Source organism: Urocitellus parryii, chromosome 7 (assembly GCF_045843805.1).
Source record: "Urocitellus parryii isolate mUroPar1 chromosome 7, mUroPar1.hap1, whole genome shotgun sequence".
Classification (NCBI taxonomy): Eukaryota; Metazoa; Chordata; class Mammalia; order Rodentia; family Sciuridae; genus Urocitellus; species Urocitellus parryii.
This window is the reverse complement of record NC_135537.1, coordinates 120,819,360-120,846,395: the sequence shown is the minus strand read 5'-3', so window position 1 is coordinate 120,846,395 and position 27,036 is coordinate 120,819,360. Positions and strand designations below refer to the sequence as shown.

Sequence of the window (27,036 nt, the reverse complement as noted above, 5' to 3'; positions counted from 1 at the left end):
CTTCCTCACCCTAATTGCGGATGTCAGTTTGCCCTGGGACATCTCAAAACACCAGAAGGATCCTGAAATTTGTGGTAGAAAAGGGGACCTCGCAGAAAAAATGACAATTTTCATGGATCCAGAGAAGATAACTCTCTTCCTATACTATTAAAACGGGGGAGGGGGGGGGACAGTAAGCGTGAGCAAGTACACTGGTGTAGGTGCCGAGACGCAGCTCTGAGCCAAGGACGTGGCCTTCTTTCCAACCTCCTCCACCTTGCTGCAAGATCCCCTCTGTCCCTAGATACCATGAGCAAGATCAGCGACGTGGTAAAGAGGGCCAGGGCCGCCTTCAACTCAGGCCTGACCCGCCCGCTGCAGTTCCGGATCCAGCAGCTGGAGGCGCTGCGGCGCATGATCCAGGAGCGCCAGGCGGACATCACCGAGGCTTTGGCTGCTGATCTGCACAAGGTGCTCCTGCTAGCAGGGCTGCAGGGCTGCGCGGGAGACCTCCACCAGAGTGGGGACAGTTATGGTTTGGTGTAGGGTATCGCTAGCGTGCATGGGGTTCTGTGCTCAACATTTTACAAAGGACCAGGTTCGGCCCCCAAAACCCTTCGTGAGTGTCATGACCATATTATAGAAGGGGAAATGAGGCTTGGAAAGGTTTAGGAACGGCTTGGAGTCACCCCAGTTCATCAGCAGCCTGAGAGAAGAGAAAAGGTGCCTCTGCAGGGTGCAGATCTTTGGAGCTCACCCCTCTGCCATCTCAAGGCCTTCCCACCACCCTGTTCTGTAGTTTTAGAAGATGGCTCAGGACTATTCATCTTAAAACCAAAACGAGAAAACTCACTCTTGACCTCACAGCCAAAGCTCATATTTTCTGTCTGTGCCTCCCCTCTCCTCACTCTGTGCTGCCCGAGAAGCCCTCGGTCCCCGGCCTACTCCTTCTGTCACCTTGTCTCCCGGCTTCTCTTCTGACTCTCTTGGGAAGCCATCTCCCTGTCCCTATTTCTTCAGGGTGGTCTTAAGAGGGCTCCTTCCTAGGTTCAGGTCTTATTTTGACCCATAAACTTTCCCAGACAATACAACACATGGCTCAATTCCCCATCTCCCCCCTACACACACCAACTCACTAATGACCCTCAAATCTGTCTCCTCCATCCAGGCCTGGCTTTTTCTTTCAGTCACCAGCCCTCTCCCTGCCAGAGCCCCCAATCCAGCAGAAGTTAGATCCACCACTCCTGTTAGACCCTCACCTCTGTTTCTCCCCCAACCCCCATGTACTCTCTCTTCCTGGTCCCCCACCTGGGCTGGGGAACCCATGGTGTACAACTCCCATTGCCCTGGCAGCTAAGGACTGGGAATGCCTAGCTTGCACTCCCAGAAGCTTGGCCTTGCTTCTGGGCTAGGAGCTTACATGGTGTCTTCACCACAGAATGAATGGACCGCCTACCGTGAGGAGGTGGGGTACGTTCTGGAGGAGATTGCGTATATGATCAAGAATCTCCATGAGTGGGTCAAGGATGAGCCTGTGGAGAAGACTCCTGAGACCCAGCAGGATGAGTCCTACATCCACTCAGAGCCCCTGGGAGTGGTCCTCATCATCGGCACCTGGAACTACCCCTTCAACCTCGTTATCCAGCCCATGGCGGGCGCCATTGCTGCAGGTACTAGAGGCTCCGTTCCAGGAGGGGCTCAGGCCTGGGGGAAAGAGGAGACCTGGTGGCAGACAGTGGTTTGATGTGACTTTCACAGGAGGCTGTGGAGACAAAACCATTTAGTTTAGGCCTCCAGGTACCTGCATCCGAGGCCGGTCAGATGCAGACGACCACGAGAACAGCTTCCACCTGCCCATGTGTGTGGGTGGCTAGGGTAGCTCTCAGCTAAATCCACCAGGAGGGGCTAACACTACTCTCCCAACCAGCCCAAGAGCATCTCCCTCTCCTTTGTCCTTTCCTCTTTCCCAGCCTCCCAGCAATTGCAGAAGGGAAGGTGGTGCAGTTCTAGCCAGCATGAGCCTATGTGTGCACCTGTGTGCCTGTGTTTGTTCCTGGGGCATCTGCTCATGCGTGCTCCTCAGCCTATGCCTTGTGTGTATTGCAAGTTTATGTGCTTGTGCATGTGCCTACAAGTCTTCCCTCCACGCCTCTGAGGACATGGATGTTGGAAGGAAGGCTCCAGGGTTGGTCAATAGGAGAGAAGAGCATTTGGGGTGGCCTGGTGTGGCGCTAAGTCTGTTTACTTTGCAGGGAATGCAGTGGTTCTCAAACCCTCAGAGCTGAGTGAGAACATGGCAAACCTGCTTGCCACCATCCTCCCTCAGTACTTAGATAAGGTAAGGGACCCTCCAGGCCTCAAAGATAACTGTTTGAGGTCAGGTCTTTGGGGCTTGAGCAAGCCTCAGGTTGGGGAAGGATAGCTCCCAGGAGCTTCCCTCTCCTGCTGGGATGAACAGAAAGTCTCTGAGCCCTAATCGGGGAGCTCTACTTGCCAGTGGCCAGCCAGAGTGGGGTGCTGAGTTGCTGGGCCACAGGACCACTGGTCTCAGCCACGGCCTTACATGCAGGGGTGAGGAGGGAGCTGGTCTTGGCTGAGCCTTTCTTCTCTCCTTGCATGAAAGGACCTGTACCCAGTGATCAATGGGGGTGTCCCTGAGACCACAGAGGTGCTCAAAGAGAGATTTGACTACATCTTCTACACGGGCAGCACGGGCGTAGGGAAGATTGTTATGACGGCTGCTGCCAAGCACCTGACTCCTGTCACACTGGAACTGGGAGGAAAGAGCCCCTGCTATGTGGACAAGGACTGCAATCTGGATGTGGCCTGCCGGTGAGGAGGCCATTCCTTCTGCTGTCTCTAGCACACCCAGGCTGCAGGCTAAGCACTGCAGTTCTGCTCTGAATAGTACAAATGGGCCCTTTCCCCACTGGGCCTGCAGTCCTCAGCAGGAGCTCGGGGGGGGGGCTAGTAGAAGCTGGAAAGGAACCTCATTCACAGAAAAGGTGCATTGAGTCCAGGAAGGCTTCCTAGAGGAAGAGAGTTCTAGGCAGAGCTCTGACCACTCTGTGGACATCACAGGGAAGGCAATGGTCCAAGCAGAGACTGCAAGAAAAATAAGTGTGGGGTGTTCAGGGCTCAAAGAAGTTGGCCCTGACCAGCTCTCTGCCATAATTGAGCTGATAATCTGGAGATCGTGACCCATGAGAAGAACGGCTGACACTCAGTGTCCAAGGCAGGACTCATATCCTGACCTTCCAACCTGAGCCAGGGCTCTGGCCACCTCTGTGCACCACATATGTGGTCCTTGGAGATGGGGTGGGGGGTGCAAGTAGAGGTAACACCTGGCCACGAAGGCTGATCATAGAGGCACAAAGCCCACCAACCCCAGATATCCCCCAGAAATTCCCCACCTGCCACCAATGAGTTTAGCACCCATTGGCTCCAGAAGGCGCTCTCAGCCCAGTGTCCAGAAGTGCGTGGGCTGCTTAGAAAGACTCACTGTGACCACTCCACAGCCTGTGGCTAAGCCCACTATGCCTTGACCCTGAGCACACGGAATAGCCCTGCGTTCTTGGGAATCTTCCCATGGCCTGCGGGACATAATCCACCCTGGAATTTTCACAGACGCATCGCCTGGGGGAAATTCATGAACAGCGGCCAGACCTGTGTGGCCCCAGATTACATCCTTTGTGACCCCTCAATCCAGCACCAAATCGTGGAGAAACTAAAGAAGTCTCTGAAAGTGAGTATGGGACCCTGGAGCCTGAGCGTGGGAGCTGGGAGGCAAAAGGTGGGCGTGACACCAGGAATGACTTCTTGAAATCGTTCCTTTCTTCTGATCATACAAGGAATACACACACACAATAGAGACCATTTCAGAAAGTTTAAAAAGCATAAAAAAAAAAACCTCTGCACCCAGAATCCCATCACCCAGTCTGCTGACATGTGGCTTGGAAGCCTTTGACTATGACCAGGGCCTTTGTCCTTCCCTGAAGCCTCCCATCTCTTCTCAGGAGTTCTATGGGGAAGATGCCAAGAAGTCACGTGACTATGGAAGGATCATTAATGCCCAGCACTTCCAGAGGGTGATGGGGCTAATTGAGGGCCAGAAAGTGGCCCATGGAGGCACTGGAGATATGGCCTCCTGCTACATAGGTGCGTATGGTCCTCCAAGGTTGCCACCAAGTTCACAGAAAGCAGCTCAGATACTTGACCACCAGGCAGAGCCCTCTGATGAGCATAGATTATTCTCACCAATGGGCTTGGGGAGACGCTGGGGCCCTTAGTAGGCAAGGCTGACCATGCCTCCCAAGAAGCCCCATTCCAGCCCCAGAAGCCCATCTCCCACAAGACCAGAGAGAGGGGCTTCAGCTCCCTCTTAACTTGGCACGCCAGTCGATGATGGGGACAGTGGAGGTCATAATAAGAACCCCTGGTGCCTAGGATTGGGTCACCAGATGAGATCCATTTGGACCCCAATTTGTTGAAGAGACAGAAGGAGATACTTGTATCCTTCCAGCTGCTGTGCCTGCCCCATTACTCCCATGTAGGTTAATTCAGAATAGCCCAACGGTCTGCCATGATGGACCCCAGGAGGTGCCTGGATCATGGGGAGAGCTCTTCAGCATCTCATCGGTCCCCCTCCCTAACACTGGGCAGCATCCTCTGGGAAAGAATAGAAGCAGGAGTCAGACATGCTGGCTGGGTGGAAGGGGGTTCTCAGCACTAACTCTGGCTCCTCTCCCACCTCAGCCCCCACCATCCTCACGGATGTGGACCCCCAGTCCCAGGTGATGCAAGAGGAAATCTTTGGACCAGTGATGCCCATCGTGTGTGTGCGCAGCCTGGAGGAAGCCATCCAGTTCATCAACCAGCGTGAGAAGCCCCTGGCTCTCTATGTCTTCTCCAACAGTAACAATGTGAGCCAATGGTCCTCCAACCTGGGTCCTGGGGCTTCTGGGCACAGCCGTCACATCAAGTAGGATCCAGGGATCCACCGGCCTGAATTCAAATTATAGCTTCCTAGTTCATTGACTGTGTGACATTGGGCAAGACATTAGACCTTCTGAACCTCTTTAGCCTTGTCTTTAAGAAGTATCTAAGAAGACAGTAGCATCACCTGGTCATCGGAGCTGTTGTTCATACCATCTCCCCAGGTGGTACTGAGGACCATGTGATACTTGGGAAGGGCTGATGAGATAGCAGGTAGCTGTGCCTCTGCTGCCTCTGACCTTGTGGCTCCAGAACGTGGCTGAGACAGAACAGGAAGGGAAGCACTCTGCATCCTCTCAGCAGGAGTGGATAATCAGCAGCTTGGTCCTCAAACAGGTGATCAAGAAGATGATCTCAGAGACATCAAGTGGCGGGGTGACGGCCAACGACGTCATCGTACACATCACTGTGCACTCTCTGCCCTTCGGGGGTGTGGGTGAGTCTAGGACTGGCTCTCAGCCCACCTGCTTCCCCCCTGCCCAGGGTTCCCACAGGGCCAGGCAGACCATCAGCAGCCAGGAGCCATAGATTCCCACTTCCCTCTCCTATTTGGCCCTCTGACTTTGGCCTTGGAGCACTAATGCATCCCTAGTGCACTAATCTGTTCCATGAAGACCCCAAGTCAAGGGTCTTAACCTCTTTTAGTGGCATAGCTGGCCCAGTTTGGACTCTTCCTAGGCACTCTCTATATTGTCCCCAGCATGGATGCCCTGGAAGAAATCCTAAGGATTTCAGAAAAGGGGCCCTAGAGCCTTATAGGCACAACTTGGGGTGGAATCCTAGTCCTGAGCAACCTTCTCCCACAGGGCACAGCGGTATGGGGGCCTACCACGGCAGGAAGAGCTTCGAGACCTTCTCCCACCGCCGTTCTTGCCTGGTGAGGTCTTTACTGAATGACGATGCCCACAAGGCCAGGTACCCGCCAAGCCCAGCCAAGGTGAGAGGTGGAGAGTGGGGCTGCCAGGGGAAGCAGGCTGTGCCAGACAGGGCGAGGGCTTGGTCCTTATGGCCCCCACTTGTCCTTCCTTATAGATGCCCTGGCACTGAAGAGGGCCACTGCACCTGGCCTATCTGTGCCGTGCTACCACCAGAGGATGAGACACCCTCGCTTGCTCTCCTACTCCTGGAGCTCCTGACTCTGGCCTCTTGCTTCTCTGCTCTCATAGGCAAGCCCCCAACTCCCAGATGGACCCCAGGTCCCAGCACTCCAAGACCCTTCCCCTTGCAGGACACATAGGGACCAATAAAGGTTTCTGAACGGAAAGTCATGCTGGTAATGCTTCTTTTTTTTTGAAAGGGTGGAATTTTAATATATTTTTACATTACAATTCTTAATACACCATTATACCATAATTTATCATATCTCTGATTATATATAAGGTATGTTGACACCAAATTCACATCTTCATATATGTATTTTGTATAATGGTTGGGGTCTCCTTTCACCATCCATGCTATTCCCCTTCTCCCTTCCTTTCCCTCCCACCCCTATTCCCTATCTAGAGGTAATCTTCCTCCCTTGCTCTCCCTCCCAACCCCATTTTAAGTCACCCCCCCTTATATCAGAGAAGACATTTAGCATTTGTTTTTGGGGGATTGGCTAACTTCATTTAGCAAAATCTTCTCTAATGCCATCCATTTCCCTGCAAATGCCATAATCTTATTCTTTTTTATTGCTGAGTAATATTCCATTGTGTATAAATGTCACATTTTTTTATCCATTCATCCACTGAAGGACATCTAGGTTGGTTCCACAGTTTAGCTATTGTGAATTGTGCTGCTAAAAACATTGATGTGGCTGTGTCCCTGTAGTATGCTGTTATTAGGTCCTTTGGGTATAGTCCGAAAAGAGGAATAGCTGGGTCAAATGGTGGTTCCATTCCCAGTTTTCCAAGGAATCTCCATACTGCTTTTCCAAATTGGCTGCACCAATTTGCAGTCCCACCGCATCCTCTCCAACACTTGTTGTAGTTTGTCTTCATAATGGCTGCCACTCTCACTGGAGTGAAATGGTATCTTAGAGTAGTTTTAATTTTCATTTCTCTGACTGCTAGAGATGATGAGCATTCTTTTGTATATTTGTTGACTGATTGTGTATCCTCTTCTGAGAAGAGTCTGCTCAGGTCCTTGGCCCATTTATTGATTGGATCTGGTTTTTTTTTTTTTTTTTTGGTGCTTATCTTGTTGAGTTCTTTATATACCCTAGAGATTAGTGCTCTATCTGATGTGTAAGGGGTAAAAATTTGTTCCCAGGATGTAGGTTCTCTGTTCACCTCACAGATTGTTTCTTTTGCTGAAGAAAAAACTTTTTAGTTTGAATCCATCCCATTTGGTAATGCTTCTTTTGCATCCTGCACCCACTCGCCCTGTCCCACCTGATCCCACTGCCTCTTGAGACTTGGTCATTCCAGTGAACCAGTGAACCCCTCCCCACAGCCTCACATCAATCCCCAGGGTCTTGAGGCGGGAGGTCAATGTTAGACCAGGACACAAGAAAAGACCACTGACTCCAATTAAAATCAAATTAAAGCAAGCTTATTATTTCAACCGGCCGGGCTGCCTCTCCCACCCAAAATGGCGGGAACAAGACAGCAGCCCAGCTTTCCTGCAGCCCAGCTTTATAGCCCAGAAAGTTCCACAAAGGGGGGGGGGGTTACAGATAACAGAACTCTGACAAGCATCACACAAAGGCTAGTTTATATTTTTGCTGGCCCCAACATCAGAATTTATGAAGACCATTAGAGCCTCAGAGAGGGTCGTTATCTGGCCAGGGAAGGCCAAGATTGATGAGGTGTCACTAAAGTTTCGGGAGAGGGCTGCTATCTGGTCAGAGAGCCAGGCATGGGTGAGTTCAAGGCACGGGCAGGCATTCCAAGCAGGTTCAGAATTTGCAGTAATTTATAGTAAAGCCGAAATTATCTTTTCATGGCTTTGTGGCGAGATGGCTCCCAATTTTAAGAAAAGATCAGGTTGGGTCTATCAGTCATTATGTTGGGGTGGCATGTATTCCACTCAGACTTTGGGGTATCCGCTCCATTCCTGATGTGTCCAGCTGTGGAGAAATTAAGGAGGCTGAGCCTTGATGACTAGGGGCTCCAAAACCAGAGACCAGCGCACTCTTCTTAAACCTGATTTGGCATCTAGGGAAGGGGGTCCCTCATGAAACAACACAGTGGTCAACAGGGAGCCCCCTTGGTGATGTCGAAGTGATGCTTATTGGGGCAGAAAGACAAAGTCAGGGTTTTTGTTACACAGTAGCTCACCCCAGGTTCCATCCTTAGGGTCCTGGGGAATCAGAGTCCATGGAGAAAAGACTAAAGGGGGATGAAGGTCTGAAAGTCAGATCAGAGCAAGAGTCAAGTATCAGCCCCTCCTGGGCCAGGTAGATGAGTTGGGCAGGTAAGGCAGTAACCTATGAGGCTGGACCTTCTGTGGCAGACCCTCCTGGTATCACGGAAGCCAGTCCCTCCTTCAAACTGGTAAGAATGACTGTGACTGAGCTGTCACCCTGAAGGCACTGCAGCACTATGCTGCCATCCCTCCTGTGACTACACCAGTCATTGCTGCTCCCAAGACAATCCAACCCTGTGCCTGGCCCACATCCAGTCCCCCGAAGCCAGAATTAGGCAGATAAGCAAGGGTCAGATCCAGAGAATGGAGGAATTGAAATGTTAATTTCATAAGAGCCCTTCCCTTTTCCAACCTGTTGCTAAGGTAACCAGTCTCAGAGATTGTCCTTCCCTACAGGGAGTTATTAATTACACCCCCTTCCTGCCCAGGTCACGCCAACTTGGCCCCTCCAGCCCTTCTGCTTCTCAACTTGTGGCCATCCCACCCAGCATCTCCATGTATGCAGAAGGAGAGAGATAAGGGAAAGAGAGCAGGAGAATAAAGGAGGCCTAGGACAGATAAAAAGGCAAAACACCCTCCCTTCTTGGGATTCCAGGATACCAGCTATGGTGGTTACCCCTTTTTGAATAAACTGTGCTTTATATACTTGCCTCTGTGTGCTTCTCTAATGTTACACTTCAACATGTGAGGGAGCAGAATGTCACCAGTAACCGGTGGTATTATCCCCATCTCCCTGTTTGCCCAGTGTATCAACAACCCCCATTGATACTGAACCAGACCCACTTTGCCTGCTGCATGGTGTGCCAATCACCAAGACCACCGTATTGCAAAGCAGTTTATTCACAAGGTGGCTGAGAGTGGAAGGGGAGACCCTGTCATAGGACAGGGTGTAAGGTCAGGCAGCAGCAGCGACCAAAAAGCCACTGAACAGGGCTTTATTGAGATTTCACTCCCAGGTGGAACTCTCAGACCCGCAGAGTAAGAAGAGGGTCTGAGGAGAAACGGCGCCGGGGCTCTACCCGACTGGAATTTTTATTGGGCATAGGGCAGGAAGGGAGGGCTTGGGCCAGGAAAGGGAGTTTTTGGAGTCCCTTGTCCCACTGGAGTTGATGGGGGTTGTGGGGGGGACTGCTGAGATCCAGGATTGGCCAGGAGTCCCCGCTGATTGACAGGCTGTTCCATCAGTGCCTGAGCAGTGTTTCGAGCACACAGGCTGCTTGGTGCTTTGTTCCTAAGTCACTGCCATCGACCTGACACAGGGTATGAGGACACTTATGGAATAAGAAAGAAAGGAGATTTAGGCACAGGGAAAGGCATTTGTCGTGAAAAAGTCAGTGGTTTTGCTACAGGGGTCGCTTTATTGTAACGGGTCCACTTCATATTTTAAATATAACCTTGCTGCTCAACCACGGGCAACTTTAAAGGAACATGTTTTTGCTCCCTGTTCTCCCTCTTTCCCTCCCAACCCTGAGGGGAACAATATGAATGTTCTTCCTGTCCTGAGCCAAGTTATCTGCCCTTCTACAAGAATAATAAAACTCTGGATCTACAAATTGGAACTACAGCTCTTTCAAGGATATAAGTTAAACATTAATTAGCTCTAACACTAATGATATGTGGGAAAGCTGCCCTCTTTTAAAGCCCTCTATCCCCACAGGCAGTCAGCTGTGTGAACATGAGTTCATTGTCTTTCTCCTTCACCAGAAAGGCAATAAATCCTCTTTTTCCCTTTTTCTCAAAACTTTGTCCTTGTTACTGGATGGGCATCTGGGACAAGGACCAAGCTTTTGATTTCAGTCTGTGCACATATAATCAAATTCCTTGGCTCTTCATGGCACTCATGTTCTTGAAAATGACAGCATTAGCATGGTGTGAGAATAGAGTTTTCAGCCCCCTGATTTCAAAATTTCACCAATTGGACACTTGTGCAGACCCAAGTGAAGAGTCAGGGATTGGGACAAAAGCAACCTGCAAGTCCTGAAAAGTAACCTAAGCAATCACCATACCCCACAGGTCAGAAGTGTTATCTACAGCAAGGCTGGTGGGAAACAAAAAACATAGTTCTCAGCTGTGTGACTTCAAAAATGAGTGCTTTTAAAAGTCGACTAAAAGCAAGTGAAGTTCGAGGATTTGTTTAGTTATCCCTTGGTTGCACTGCTTGGGTATCCCATAGTCTCCTGGCCACCTTCAGCTGCTGCACCTGCTACTGGAGTTGTAGGGCAAAGAATTTGGCTTCAGGGGTCCCAACAGACAATTCTGCCATCCATCCTAAAATGCTCTTTGAAGACACAAACAATGGTGTTTGGATAGGCTTGTCTGCTGCTTTGATACCGCCAGTTCTCAGTGACGGTTACCAGTTATGAGTTCTGCTTCCTCAAATGTTGAATTTTGAAAAATGTTGAATTTTGAACATTAGAGAAGCACCAAGGCAAGTGTATAAAGCAGGTTTTGTTTAAAAATAGTAACACAGACTTCTTCCAAAAGGGAGAAGGTGGGGCATAGCTGGTATCCTGGTATCCCAAGAAGTAAGAGCATCCTACACTTTTTATATATTTTAAACTTCCTTTGTTCTCTTGCTCTCTTCCCCCTAATCTCTCTCCTTCCTGTGTAGTGACTAGGCCCAGGAGATGCCAGAGGGATGGTCAAAAGGTGAGAAGCAAGTGGGCTGGAAGAGCCAAGGTGGACTGATGGGGCAGGAAGAGAGTGGCAGCCCAGGGGGGCATTCATTAGCTGCTCTCTGTTGGTTCAGGGGTGCTTCATTAACATCCATCTGGGAGGTGCAGTTTAAGCAGGTAATCTTGGTTCTCACCATCTGCATGAGCTGGGTTCAAAAGAGCTGGCTGTAACATAAAACTAAGAAAACAGCAGAAATCCTGCAACACACAGACATGAGTTTCTCAGATCAAGGGCAGGACAGCTCTGCAACCTTAAGGGTCAGCTTCCATGCTGGACCATGCTGGAAAGAGCATGCACCTGGAATCTCTTTATTCTACCTGGGGGACACACACAAAGGAGTTTCGATGGAATGTTCTTCACCAAATAAGGCAGGGGATAATATTTCGAAGGTGGAGTTTTGCTTTGTGATGCCTTGTGGTCAGCAGATTGATTGACATCTTGGCAAGTCACCCATCTCAGATGCTGTGTGGGATCACAGGCAGAGCTAGAGGAAAGGCACACCTGCGTCGCACAGCCCAATCAGCGCGCTACACCAGACATGTCCCCTCATATCGCTCCAAGGTGCATAGCTCACACACAACACAGCCCTTGACACTTGGTAATCAAAGCACTCCTGAGACATTAACTTTCCAATCTCCCAAGGGCTGTCTCCAACTTCCCAGACTCAAATCTGCCTCCATTTTCTCAGTCCAACCCAATTGTCTATCTACACTGATGGCCTTGATAGACCCAAACTGATCTTTTATTAAAATTGGGAGCCATCTCACCACAAAGCCATGAAAAGCTAATTTTGGCTTTACTATAAATTACTGCAAATTCTGAACCTGCTTGGAATGCCTGCCCGTGCCTTAAACTCACCCATGCCTGGCTCTCTGACCAGATAGCAACCCTCTCTGAAACTTTAGTGACACCTCATCAATCTTGGCCTTCCCTGGCCAGACAACGACCCTCTCTGAGGCTCTAATGGTCTTCATAAATTCTGATGTTGGGGCCAGCAAAAAAAAAAAAAAAATGTAAACTACCATTAGTGTGATGCTTGTCAGAGTTCTGTTATCTGTAACCCCCCTTTTGTGTAACTTTCTGGGCTATAAAGCTGGGCTGTAGGAAAGGTGGGGCTGCTGTTTTGTTCCCGCCGTTTTGGGAGGGAAAGGCAAACCGGCCGGTCGAAATAATAAGCTTGCTTTAATTTGATTTTAATTTGAGTCAGTGGTCTTTTCTTGCGTCCTGGTCTAACACCTACATTGACTGCTGGACCTTCTGCCCCCTGCCTCAGTTTGTTAAAGATTGCGACATTTCCTGTCCCCTCAGGCTCAGCAGGGCTGCAGGCAGATTGATATTTGGCAAAGAAATCATGTGGGGTGTCAGCACAGTAAGCTCACTTTACAAGTGTCCATGGAGCATTTACAGAAGGACAGTCAGGTAAATGCTCCATGGACACTTGGGTCCAGTTTTAATAAGCTGAATGTCAGAATGCAAAATCATCACAGGAAGTGAAGTGAAATATGTCAATATTATTTTCTAATGTTCCCATCAACGTGTGGACAGGTCAAGGTATTGCAGTGAAGTATTTCTGGGCTCTAGGTCCTTCTCTGTTCTTCTCTAGGCCCTGTCTGTGGAGTCCCCTCTATGCCCACTCACCCTGAAGCTGAGCTGGTGCCTGCTGGTGGTTTCTGGTCCTGGTTCCTCATTCAGGATATGGAGCTGATGCTCCTCCTATTGAACAGCTCTTCAATTACATCCTGTGCAGAGCATGTGAAGACAGGTCCCGGCAGCTGGCAGCAAGCCCCAGGCCTTTCCTGATAGATACTCAGGCTGTTTGTATCTCTTATGTCCAATTGCTCCCCAGATCTCCTACAGACCCTGTGTCACAGGCTTCTACCCCATGGCAGAAGATGACACTGGGCTGCCAGGCTGAATCCAACCTGCCAGCCCAGTCTTGTGGTTGACCATGCTGAGAAACTGATGTGACTCCATTTTTGAGAAACCAGCCTCTACCTCAGAGCAAAGCCTGTCCAAAGGATGGGGGCGTGATCCTTGTCCTTAGAAAGACCCACAGAGCACTCCTAGGCAGATAGCCACCCTGCTGAGTTGTTTATCTGCAAGTAACAGGAGAGATCTGGACTCAGTTAGGCTAGGTGAGGACCCATAACAACCCCCTAGCAACCTCCAATGAGCATGAGACAGGGAAATACCCAGGATGCCAGATGACCCCCCAAGTAGTTTATGGTGGTTGATAACATGTTGAGAAACCATACACCCCTCATGGCCTAAACCAATCACTTCAAAGGAATCCTCCTCTTGAACTAGCCAATCACCCCTACCCAACTTGTTCCCGCCAGTGAATGTGCTAATCAATGTTAAGAGTTGTTGTTTGACTCTCTCTCAGTGTGAAATGATTTGCTGTTTGATGTTGTGACACAAAGAGTATCCCCCAAAACCTATAAAATCTCACTAAACAAAGGACCAGGACTCACTCCCAAATCACTCTGTGTGTAAATGTATTTCCCTATTCTGGACATTTCATATATGACCTGTCCTGAGTGATTTCTTTCACTTAGCATCATGTTTCTGAGGTTCTTTTATGTTGTACAATAAATCGGTGTTTTATTCCTTTTCATGGATGAATAATTTTCCATTGTGTGGACAGACCACATTTTGTGTATTCATTCATTGGTTAATGGACATTTGGGGGAATAACTTGCTATCTACATTCATTTACACATATTTATTTATGTTTTCACTCCTTTGAGGCATGTAACTAGGAGTGGAGTGGATGAGTTATGTGGTAACTCTATGTCTGATTTTTCAAGGAACTCCCCAACTGTTGTGGTTTCAATATTAGGTGTCCCCTGAAAGTTCATGTGTGCAGACAATGCAAGACAGTTTAGTGTTGGGACCTGCCCTGGATGAACTTGTCTTCAAAGTCCTGATGTCCTGGGGCTCTGGCTAATTATTACATTTTGTAGTGACTTGGGCATTGTCCCAGCTCAGATAGCAAGTTATGGCTCCAGGTGTAGGTGTCACCCAAGGGGGTTGAGCTACACTCACCTGTTCCTTTGTAATCCTACCCCTTGCCTCATTTGAACAGCTTCTCCTCAATAAAAGGGTTCAGCAGTGCTCCTCTCTTTCTTGCCTGCCTTGCCCCCCTTGTGGGAGCTGCAGCTGAGGACAGTCACTGAACCCAAAGAAAAGGTACTTTCTGTGTTTGTGTCTTTATTTATTCCCCAAATTCACTTGGAGTGACCCTGACTAGTTTAGTCGTGAGACACGACAGTTTAGTGGTAAAATAATTGGGTTGTGAGAGCCTTAACCTAATCAGTGAGTTAATTCTCTGATATGGATAAACTGGGTGGTAACTGTACACACACAGGGTGTGTGTCTGGAGGGTGAGACACATAGGGTGCATCCCTGGAGGCATGCCTTGGGGTATATATTTTGTCCTCATTGAGTGGTTGTCATCTGTGTGCTGGTTAATAACTCACCTGGTCACTACAACCACCCATTAGGTAGAAGCTGTTAGCATTCCCATTTTATAGATGAGGAAATGGGTGCAGAGGGAAGGAAGCAAGATTAACCTTCCTGTCCTAGGCAGAGTTATTTGTTCTTCAGCTCAATGACCACAGGAATGAAGGACTCCAGACCTCAGAACTTGTACAAGTGGGTCTGAGAAGCAGCTCTCTCTCGGGGCTCCAAATAAGTTATAAATCCTGATAGGGTACAGCTGAATTTTAGCTTTTGTATCCCCTTTTTAAAAGCCAGTTGCTCCCCCTGGCAGTTAGAATCACAGCCTCTGGGACAGGAATCCACTGTATCTCCTTTGCTAACAAAGCAATAAAACTTTTTCATTATTCTCAAAACCTCCTCATTATTGGCTTTACTTCAGGCACTGGGACCAAACTTTCTATGTCACCAACATGAGTGACCATTTTTCAGGTGAGGAAACTGAAAGCTTGGAGAAGCAATAGTATCTCTAGGAGGTCATTTCTGCAATGGAGAGGAGAGAGGATGTGGAACCTGTTCCTAGTGTTTGACAGTCACGTCCCTGTTTCCTTCATTTCAACAATCACTTGAAAGAGAAGAATCATTCTGTCCCTCAACACCATGAACAATTTCTATTAAACTATAGCAAAGATTCTTTTCCTTCCATTCCCCCCATCCCTGCCCAGTACTTGGGATTGAACCCAGGGCTTCATACTTGCTAGGCAAGTGCTGTACCACTGAGCTATAACTCAACTATTATTGTTTTTATTATTTTAATTTTTTTCAGCCTTTGAACATATTAAGATTTTTATTACCATTGTCTATAGAAATTTAAGACCAGCATCTGTGCTATACTCCTCTCGGGCACAGGGAGAACACCACACACAAATATTACACACCAAGAACAGTGCCACATTGACAAGACTGTTTCTTTTTCTTTTTTTTTTTTTTTTGAGAGAGAGAGAGAGAGAGAGAGAGAGAGAGAGAGAATTTTTAATATTTATTTTATTTTAGTTTTTGGTGGACACAACATTTTTGTTTGTATGTGGTGCTGAGGATCGAACCCAGGCCGCTCGCATGCCAGTTGAGCGCGCTATCGCTTGAGCCACATCCCCAGCCCAAGACTGTTTTTTGTCAATGAATCAGTAAACCAAGCTTGACAAACAAGCCAACTGAAGGTGACTGAGTCCAGTTGAAGGACATACATGAACGTACTACTTGGTGAACATGAAAAATAATATCAAAGTGTTACACAGACTTACATATGTTCAGAATTTCCCCCTCAGACTATATATGTAGAGAGACAGGTTCACAGTATGGGAATCTGTACCTTAACAGAACTGTGAGGTTTTAGCAAAGCATACTTTATAGAAACATTTGCCAAATGATATAACAGTGCACTAACATCCAAAAGTCACATTCAAATATATCAAAAGCATGGTCCAAATACCAGGCTTCATCTTTAAAAAAAAAGGCAATGAGACCCTACCTCTAATCAGGCCTCAAAGTTCAAAGGAACATTTTAAAATTCTCTCTATGGGATTTTCAATTACTATCATTATCCTTGCAAGTTTGCTCAAAAATCACTTTAAAATTCTGCTTTGATAGCATAATTTTTCTTATACATAAAATATATTTATGAATTATTATAACTCATATATGTTAATATATGAGTTATTATAACTCATATATTATAACTCATCAATAAAATATTATTTTTGAGTTATTTAAAGGCATGGATTTAATTATTTCTGCTTTTCTTCCCATTTAATGTTAAAAACAAAACTTTTAATCAAATAATTACCAGAAGGTTTCTTATATAACGAAGTAATTATATTCTTCTGATTTTCAAAAAATTATTAGCTTAAATCTCAGGATCCTTGGTGTTGCTGAAAAAGGGTTGTGGTCTTCATATTTTTGAAAATGGTCTTTGGGGGGACCTGCTTTAGGAAACATTCCCCAACCTTTGCCAGAAATGAACAGAGATGACTGTTATCATCTCTGTTATAACAGAGATGTTATACACTGTTATACACAAACTGATCCCCTCTCACTTGATTGCAATTTGCTCCTATAAGGCATCTGCCTGCTTACTAACTCTGTCACTAACCTTTTCATTAAAGTTTTTAAAGCCACATTCATCCAGAACTAATGCTTAACAAGTATTTTTTCATGGGTATATCCATTGTTATTTATTCTCCTCGCCTGAGGGAGGTAACTTAATAGTATTGCTAGAAACAGTGTTCAAACTATAGTGACAATACACTTGTTCTTTAATTTTTTTTCTTTTAGTTGTCAATGGACCTTTATTTATTTAATTAATTTATTTATATGTGGTGTTGAGAATTGAACCCAGTGCCTCAGACATGCTAGGCAAACACTCTACCACTGAGCTATGACCCCAACTCAATGTATGTGTTCTTCACAGGGTTCTTGAGTAGGGGAAACTATAATATTTACATTATTAAATAACCCTTTTGAAAGTGTACTGAGACCAAAGTTTATTTTTTTACAACTTGAAAACAGATTTGAGGTTTGGTTAATTCCTATTTATAAGTTAACATTAAAACACAAACATGTCTGTAATTCCATTGGCTGGGGAGGCAGAGGCAGGAGGATGATGAGTTCAAAGCCAGCCAGCCTCAGCAAAAGTGAGGCAGTAAGCAACTCAGCAAGACCCTGTCTCTAAATGAAATACAATATAGGGCTTGGGATGTGGCTCAGGGGTTGAATGCCCCTGAGTTCAATATCCTGCACCCTTCCCCAAATAAAACCTATAAACTTGTCAAAACAGTGATGACTGCTGTCTCAAAGGAGAAAGAAAAAGAAACTGGAAATACTAGGCTATTACTGTCTCTGGCTCACCCATCAAGTATTCATCAGAAGACAGGTGTCAATTGATGGCTCACAAGTTTCCCATGACCAAGCCTAACAACAATTCCCTTCCAAGTTTCCACCCGTGGAAGCCCTGAAGCTGATCAGCATAAGCAGTGGAAGTTGCTTCTAAAGAACTACCAAAGAAATCTCCAGATGGTTCTCCTTATCATCCCATTAGTTAAGAAGAAAAGGACTCTTTTTTCATATGTAGACTTGAGACAAAAATAAGGGAAAACAAAAGGTCAGCTGCCCAAATCAACACAAAGAATTCTGAGGATCTATCAAAAAGTAAAGCTGTTTTTTCTTTTTCAAAACGAAGACATTTCATACAACATGGAGATATAGACAGCAAGGGGGAACGCCTCCTTTGGCTCTTGCTTGCTGACTCACATTTAGACTTCGAATATCAATGATGTAGCCACGCTTTCTGCCCTGAAGGTAGCATGAACCATCACCTTCTCTTAGTTGCATCTTCCCCCATTTGTGCTACTGAGAGGCTAACCATTTCACATAATTACCATTCGATTTTTAAAAATGAGAAAGCTGAGTACTGGAAAGTACCCTGCATGTCGAAATGTAGCTACCTTTATAAGTTTCATCATCAATGGATTTGGGCACTATGACAACCGGTGGATAACAAGGGCAGACAGCAAATTCTTTATTGACATAGCTTAGCCTTCACTCACTGGTAGCTGAAGAATAGAGTTCAAACTCTTGCTCAGGAAGGAAGGAAGGAATGCCAGCCCTCTTGTATCACCTCAAACGTGGACCCATAGAAGAAAGGTACATCAGAGTCCAAGGTACATAATGCCTCAGTGGAACTGGCTATATTTAAACATTTTCTCCATTCCAGGACTATGCAACTAAATAATTGGAAATCTTCATGTTTTATGATGATGGTACCCAGAGATCCAACAATTCGCTTGTTGACAGCCTGGATGTTTGAAAGGAGGAGCTGTGAGGAGTCACAGCTGCTCCGCGTTGACAAGAGGACAGATGAGGTGATGGCCTGTCAGACACAGGAACCCTTCAATCGCCAGATAGAAGGGCCGGTGCAGCACCACTTTGTCCACCGGTGTGTGTGTGTGTGTGTGTGTGTGTGTGTGTGTGTGTGTGTGTGTTTTAAATATATTTAACAGCGGAATGCATTACAATTCTTATCAGCTCCACTTACTCCTGGTTTCCCCAGCGGCGGGGGTCCGACGCCCGCGGAGCCCAGGGCCATGGGACGTTTAACCGCGCGGCTGGAGAGAATGACCCGCGCTGGGCTGGCGGGTGGGGGAGCCGCACCCCGCCCGACCCTTGACCTGTCAGCGAGGCCCGCGGGCTCCGCACTGGCCAGGCCTTGCTGATCCTCCTCATCAACCAGGCTGGGTGCTGGGCCACTGGGAGCGCCACGGCCCCCTGGAGTGAGGTCCCGGCTCTTGTTCCCATTTCCTTCCCCACGAGTCCCGCTATCTGGTCCCACCCCTACCGACTGGACCCTCAGATCCGCTCCTCCCCCTCGGGTAGGCCACGCCCCAAGCCCGAGCCACGTGAGTCCTCTGGCCCCGCCCCGCGAAATCCGGGCCTCTCCAGCGCTGCGGTGGCGGTTTTGGGGGTGGAGCTACCGATTTGGTCCGAGGGACGCAGACTGGGGATCCGCGGTTTCTTCTTCCCACAGCGGAGGGTGAGTTGGGGCCGGGGCCGGGGCCGGGGCCGGGGCCGGGGCCGGGGCCGGGGCCGGGGCCGGGGTCGGGGCCGGGGCTGGGGTCGGGGGCAGGCAGGCAGGCGGGCGGGAGCCAGCGTCTAGTGGCGGTGCGGATTGGCGGGCTCTGGCGTTCCCGGCAGGTGCATGGGGCGGGGAGCCCCGTGGCTTGAAGGGTCCGGGTCCCGCGGGGGAGGCTGCGGTACCGAGGGAGACTCCAGCGTCGCGCCCCAAGGGAGCCCCTCGCTCTCTCCCTCCTTCTCGAGTGGGCTGGCGGGGACAGGACCTACCGCGTGGCCCCGGGGTCCCCCGCCCCCTCCAGGCGCCTGGGGGAGGCAATTCCTGATTGTGGGACCTGAGGCAGAGCCCTTCAGAGAGCAGGTCCCCAGCCAGCGGGGGATCTCATCTCCCATCCCTAGTGTACCCGCAGCCCCGAGTTTTAATTTGCTTGGTCTTGCTAGTCGTGGACGTTTACCTACAAAAGAGTGGTTTTATGGTTTTATTCCACACCATACTCAACCCCGCAGAGGTTGAGGGATGTGCTTGCTAAGCTACTATTGTACTTTAAAATGTTTTACCCCCGAATATTGTATATTGATGATAAGGATTTATTTTTTAATTTTAATGTTGGCTCAATTTTGGTGATTAGAGTGTGTAAACGAATATGGAAATGTGAAATGGGACTTTGGGGCATTAGGAAGCATGATCTGTAATTTTTAAAAAAGAATTTAAATACCCAAATAAAAATTATTTACATACATTATTGACCCTCCCCCTCTCACCCCCCGCAAAAGAATACCTTTCTTGGCCTTATTCTTTCCCTGCCCTGGTCTGTACCTTTGTTACCCAGCTTTGCTTATATAGTATTGAATATTTATTATGTTGAGTGTACAGTCTCAATTGTACTTGATGACTCCAGTGTGGAACCTTCCCATATATATCCAGAATTTCTGCTCTTTTAAAAAAAATCTTGCAGTTGCCATCACTAAGCATAGAGTTTTGTCCTTGTTTCCTTGGGGTAAATTCCAAGAGTTGGAAATACCGCATCAAAGTTTTTTTAGCATTTGATAAGAAGTATCTTCTAAACAAGGCATGCTTGCAATAGTCGTTTTTCAAAATTTGGATATTTGTCCATTTCTGCTCACTGTATGTGGGCTTCAGCAGGGATGTACAACTAGTGTTGTATGCTACCAGTTCCTAGAAATCAAGCCAAGACCAGATTCTGTCTGTTGCTGAGATGCCAAGCAACCTTCAGTAAGGTTGTTCATCTGTAAACTTCCCCCATTTCTAAATTAGGCTTAATTCTCCTACCTACTTCAATGGGTTGTCATAAAAGTTCAGATCAAGTGTTAGAATAGACACTCTTAATGATGACAGAATCCATGAAGTTCCTAACAGTCCATAGTCAGGATTGTGTAAGGCCTGCAGGGAAGCATTTCTACTCTAGCTTCTCAAAAAACAAACAAACAAACAAAAAACAAACAAAACAGGCTATAGGAAGGGAATTTTCTTAAAGACTTTATTGCAGATAATTTAAACATGGTCCCCACTTATAAGGTAAAGGAGCTAAGAAGATTAAAGACTATACTGAAAGAGCATATATCCCAACCTAGTGTAACATTTGACACACATATGTTCTAGAAATTGTGGAGGTCAGCGATGTGTAAGCTGGGTGTAGAGAATTCAGTGTAATGAGGGTTTCTGTGCCATTCTGAATGAAGTGCCATTGTGGAAGAGAGGATGATCATATGAAGACCTGCTTTCTACTGTGCATTTGTCCCCAGATGTCCCTAGATACCTCTCTGAATGGAAATTTTCCACTCAGAATGATTGTTTTTTCCTTTTTCTTTTAAGTCCCTGGCTAGTCCTTCAATCCTAGGCTTCCCAGCCCAATAGTAGCCCCTCATTCCAGCTCAGTTGCCCTAGAATGAGGTCCCCCTGGGGTAGCCTGTAGCAACCATACTGTTGTGGGTGGGAGGGGAGAGGTGTGATGGCTCCAGGTTATCCATTCCAAACTCTGATAAGGAGCAGGGGCCCCAAATGTCTCAGCTTTGGCCAGGCAGAGTGGGCTATAGGTGGCCAGAGAGTGGCAGGTCCCTCCAGCTTGAAGCTGCCATCGTTAGTCCTACCCAGTCCTGTCCCTATAAGGGATAGAAGATATCCCACAAGGGCATAGGGATTATTTTGATCTGAGGACATTTGAGAAATAGTAAATAAATGAGGAGGACTTTTTCTCAATTCTCCTTATCTGCATAAAAGCAAAACTTCACAAAAGAATTCACATGTCATAAATGTCTTTCCTAAAGTTTGGGAGTTCCAACCAGGGAGGTTGACTTCTGTATTGAGGTACAGAAGAAATCTCACCAAGATAAGAAGTCATACTAATTGTCACAAAACTGTATCCTATCCCCATCTGTTCTCTAGAGGGACTACTTATCTTTCCTAAAAGTCATTTCTTTTAAGAGTCCTTTGTCGTCTTCCCCTTCCCCTGCTAAGATGGGATATAAGCCCTAAATTGTAACCACTTCTTAATGCCACATTTTCTGAGTTTCTCTCTCTCTTTTTAAAAAAATTTGTTTAGTTGTTGATAGAACTTTATTTACTTATATGTGGTGCTGAGAATTGAACCCATGCTAGGCAAGCACTCTTCCACTAAGCTACAACCCCAGCCCTGAGTTCCTGCTTTCTAACACAGGAACTGAGGCCTCAGAACATTTTTTAACATCTAGAAATCAGTTTGGATAGTGCATCATTTTTTAGCTTAGAGTCTGAAAATTGCTGTCTACCAAGTTTAGTAATATATATATATATATATATATATATATATATATATATATATGTGTGTGTGTGTGGGTGTGTGTATATATATATATATATACACACACACACACACACACACACACACATAAAATAAATATGATAAACGGAAAAGAAAGGGAAGAAAAGCCAAATTTCCCAAGAATTTAGTTTTGGAACACACATACTTTCACCTAGACTTTTAATATCTCTGTCCTGATTTTTGTTTCATCAGGATGATGTCACAAAACTCTTATGTGCTCCAGAAAGAGGAGTGGCAAGGAAATGTCATTGCTTCCCAAATCAGGGAGAGTGTATGTGCTATGAGAAAGTGAGAGAGTGGCTGTGGCTGGCCTTTATCAGGTGCCCTTGCTTCCTCTTCTGCAGGGACCTTCATGGTCCCCAGTAGAGCTGAGCATGAGGGCACCAAGTCTTGGTATCCTGTGCCACTCTCCTCTTCCCAGGCCTGTCCTGTGCCAGAGTGCTAGTGGAGGACCTGCCTGTCCTGTACCCCACTGCAGCATCAGGGAGGGAAGGTGCAGGCATAGAAGGCTCGGGCTGCTCTGGCTCCTGAGTGTCTGCAGCCCTCTGTCTCCTCAGAGACAATTTGGGTCTTTGTTAGATAAATTCTGGAGGCAGTGTGGATTGTCCAAGAGAGAAGTGGGAGCTGAAGTTCCAGTTGAATTAGAATTCAGGACTTGAGAAGGGTGACTGTGTTAATCCTTCCCATTTTCAAGTACTTCCATTTCTCATCCTTTGCATATTTTTGTTTATTTCAACACTGTTGTCATCTGTCCCTGCCTTTTGTCAGCTTCTTATTCCCCCAGACAAGACTACTAAGTATCCCCAAATCTTCTTTCTACCTCTGCTTTACATTGTCCTATGAGTGCCACAGTTTGTATTAAGTCAGGTCCTCAGTCTCATCCAGGTTATGACAAGCCTGAATGCAGTTGTCTTCTTTCTGAAATCACATGGAGATTTACTGGTGGCAGATATAGCCTCCACCTCATTTATCTATTGATTGATTTTTTAGAGTCTTGCATTTTAGTCTCATGCATTGTAGGAGAGCACTGTACCCCTGAGCTGTAGCCCCAGCCCCTTACTTCATTTTAGTACAGACTCCAGTGGCAGTTACTAGAAGTATAAGACAAATTTTAAATGAAGAAAAGTCCATTAACTGAAGTTTTCCTGTGATTCAAGCAAGTTTCATCATTTGAGTTGAGTGGTGGAAGCCCTATTCCTTGTTGCTCCTGGTTCTGGATCTTAGAGTGACTTTGTACTCACTGTCAGTTCCTCTACTTGTCCTTCTGCACAGAATGCTTTGGTGAAAGTATGGTTTTTTAAATGTCTTTATTTTATTTGTTTATTTTATGTGGTGCTAAGGATTGAACCCAGTGCCTCACACATGCTAGGCAAGTGCTCTGCCACTGAACTACAGCCCCAGCCTATGAAAGTATGTTTTAATTCACCAGATATCAGACTTGTCATTTGATAGTAACAGAAACCAACTCAACCATTGGTCTGTGTTTCCATTCACTCATGAACCAATATTTGTTGAATGTCTGTGATGTGTGAGTTCACATTACTGGTGTGTGAGGTTCCTTAATGGTTGATACAGGTAAAGATCCTTGTTTTGTGGGGTTAATATTCTAGTGGAGGGAGATTTACAGAGAATGTGATAAATAAGTTATCCAATATATTGAAGTGATAAGCATTATGGAAAAAAATAAAGTGGTATGGCAAGAAATCAGAAGGGCTGATAGTGAGAGGGTATAGGGGCAGACAGAGTAAGCCTTGTGGTAAAAGTGATGTTGAAATAAAGCACTACAGGAGGGGTGGGAGTGAGCCTGGTAGAACCACCTAGAACCAGGCATTCTGTGGCAATGAGCAGCAGTAGGAGGACTGACCAGAATAGAGTGTGACTGGGCTGAGAAGGGGCCATGAAGCCAAGGGAAGGAAGGGGCTGACCATAATAAAGGAGCGTGGGAGCCACTGTGAGGTCTTGGGCTTTGGCCATGGGCAGAAGAGGAGGCTGTCTCATGGTCTTGAGCAGAGGCCTGCACAGTCTAACTTCACTTGAAGGGCAGGTTTCTCTGCATGGAGCATGGACTTCAGGGATATTCCAGGAGGGGCAGGCCATGGTCATCTAATGTGGTGACATCACCCAGATGTAGAGGCAGTGGTGAGATGCAAAAACCATCTAGAAAAGAAGAGAGCTCTAAGAAGTGGCTCTAAGGTTTCTGTCCTGAGTTACCCAGAGGAAGAGTGTTGCCAGTAATTGAGCTGGCACAGGTTTTCTGGTGAAGTAGGTTTTTATTTTTGGGAAAAAGAACAGTTTCATTTAGGGTAGGTTAAGTCCTGGGATGCCTTGATACACATTCCAGTGGAACCATCAAGCAGCAGTGGGACTTTGAGATCCTAGTTCAGAGGTGCATGGCTGGAGGTAGGAATGTGAGAGTCACCAACATTTACAAAGCCATGAAATTGGATGAGAAGCTCAAGGGATGAGGGGAGACAGGAAAAGACAAATGAAAGTCTTAGGTGGAGGTCGGGCAAAGGGAAACCAGCAGAAGAAACAAGGAAGTCATGGGGAGGCCAGAGAGGGGTGCCCTGGAAGTGGTGTGCATTAAGTGTCTGAAGGGACAGGGATGAGCAGCTGCAGCAGATGCTGCTGAGGGGCCGAGAAATAGGACTGAGTGTTGACTGGTGCATTTAACCACTTAGAGGCCATCGACCTTGGTGATAATATTACAGTTAAAGCTTCGTCTGGGGATTTCATAAACTTGACTTCCAGGCCACTCATGTAAAATCGAATCAAGTCTTTATTGAAGTACACCGGTGGTGACTGACTAGAACATAAAGCTGTTCCCCTATCAGCCCTGAATAATTGCAAGGGCGCTCCTTATAAGCCTGAAAACCGCAAAAGGGATGTTCGGGGGTCTAGCCAATGCAAGCCAGCCAGGTTACAGAAGCGGGAGAGTGCAGTCAAGCGGAGGGAAACCTAACCAATCACAGTTAGCCCAGTCACCCCAGTTACAGAAACAGAGCCCCGTTACCCTAGTTACAGAAACAATGCCCCATTAGGTAGTTCCGTGTTCTTAAAGGTTTCTATAGCAAAAGGAAAAAATATCTTGCCCCATTCATGACCCTTCTACTTGGCATGGTTGTTTTACAGGATGAAGTCATAAAACAAAATGGAGTCACATTTGCTTCTATTATCACAAGAAGAGTTTTGGGGATCAAAGCTTCTTTGGAATGTGTTTGGGAGAGAATGAGAATGTCTGAGTCAGAGACAGTGAGGGTAGACACCTATCCTGAGATGTACTGCAAAGGGGAGCAAAGAGTTGGGGCTTCAGATAAGGTAGTTATGAATCATAATTTTTAATGGAAGAAGGACCTGAATATTTTCAAGCTGATGAGTATGAGCAGGGGAGTGTGACAGATGATGGTGCAAGCAGGGAGGGAGGATTGCTGGAGCAAGATCTTCCAGGCAGCAGGAGTAGATGGGGAGTAGTGTGTAAGAGATTTTTGAGAAATCTCTGAGACCAGTACTATGTCAGAAGACAGCTTCCATGGGAGCCTACCACCAGGTGCATCTGCACCCTGCATTCGGCCTGTGTTGTGCCATTAGTCAGAGAGGAACTTTGCATACCAGAAATACTCCAAAATTGACTCTAATCCCCATTGCCTCTTTCCTGCTGAACATTAGTGATCTCGGGGGGGAAAAAGAAACTAGAGTCATCAATTGAGAGGAAATGTGGGGAGGGCTCATGGAGATATGAGAAAAGAAGACATCACTGGTTTCTGTAACTTGCACCTTAGTCTTGGAACATGGAGACAATAATGTTATTATTTTGGTGTTGGGGATGGAACCCAGGGCCTCAAGCATGTTAAGCATGCTCTACTAGTGAGCTACACCCCCAGGTCAGGAGGGAAATCTTAAGTCTTACACCTCTCAATGGGATTTTCTGTGCCTGGGTTACAGGGATGTGAACACCTTCATCGTGGAGCTCCTGATTATGGTGAACACATGGAAGACCTCTCGTGCCAAGAGCATCATCGGCGTGATTCCCTACTTTCCTTACAGCAAATGGTGCAAATTGAGGAAGAGGCTCAATCATCTCTAAATTATTTGATTCCATGACGTGCAAAGCTGGTAAGAAAGGCAGATCATTGACAACTAATTGGGAGCTTGGGAGTTTTATTTTTACAGAAAAAATTTCAAAGCATTCTCTTAAGCAAATGAGAATGCTGAACAGAGGGAAAACAGTGCAGTCCATCCTTCTCCACAAGAGAGATGTGCATGACCCCCAGTGATACCTGAAACAGTGAGTGCTACTAAATTCTGTTGGCGCACTGCAGTACTGGGGCAGCAGATCTCACAACTGAGATGGCTACTAAGTGACTTCAGGTGGATAACATAGATAGCATAGATACACTGGATAATGGTTTGATGTACCTCCTTAGAAGGACAAAACAGGATATCATGAGATTTCATAGTGCTACTCAGAATGATGTGCAGTTTAAAATTTATTAATTGTTTATTTTTGGAATTTCCATATAATCTTTTTGAACCATGGGTAACTAAAATCACACAAAGCAAAGCCACAGGTAAGGGGTGGAATTGGGGAATTAGCATTTTGAGAAATTCTGCAGAGAATTTTGTATCCAACTCCCTCAACATGTGGGTAATGAGAATGACTTTTGTTTTTATTTTTCCTAAACACTTTTTTCAAATTTATATTGAAATGACAGTTTACAATCCCACTGAAGTTCTTTTGATAGATAACAGTCATTCTGAACCCTCCTATTTCTCTAACACAGCAAGTTTTTGTATTTAGCCTCTTCTATTTCCAGGATAGAGAGGCATATTTTGTAACTATATGTATTGTTTTGTGTTATGCTTTCTCAGGTAGCATCCTCAGTATGTTCCCTTGTTTTTAAATGTGCTATATAGTTTTCATTGTGAATGAGTGTTTGTATGTATGCAAACACTCATATATGTCTGTATGTGCATGCTTATAAGGTACATATCACAGAGCATTTGCACAAAGAGAAGGAAGTTAAAAATCCCCGCGTCACTGCATTTAACACAGACACGTTAGAATTCATTTTCCAGTGTACCAGACCAAAGAAGACAAAAGTAAAACCCCAGGGACCTCAGCAGCATCTCTCCTTGACAACACTGTGACAGG

The 27,036-nt window shown here is 46.5% G+C and overlaps 1 protein-coding gene across 1 annotated transcript; it reads left to right on the top strand.

The window, feature by feature from the left end:
* Positions 1 to 288: 288 nt before the first annotated feature.
* Positions 289 to 12,916, top strand: LOC144256134 (aldehyde dehydrogenase, dimeric NADP-preferring). Its single transcript, XM_077801237.1, has 11 exons — positions 289 to 450; positions 1,418 to 1,649; positions 2,232 to 2,317; positions 2,603 to 2,811; positions 3,607 to 3,724; positions 3,996 to 4,137; positions 4,735 to 4,901; positions 5,311 to 5,410; positions 5,781 to 5,911; positions 12,310 to 12,420; positions 12,848 to 12,916. The coding sequence occupies exons 1-11, from the start codon at positions 289 to 291 to the stop codon at positions 12,914 to 12,916; spliced, it is 1,527 nt and encodes a 508-aa protein (XP_077657363.1).
* Positions 12,917 to 27,036: the final 14,120 nt, after the last annotated feature.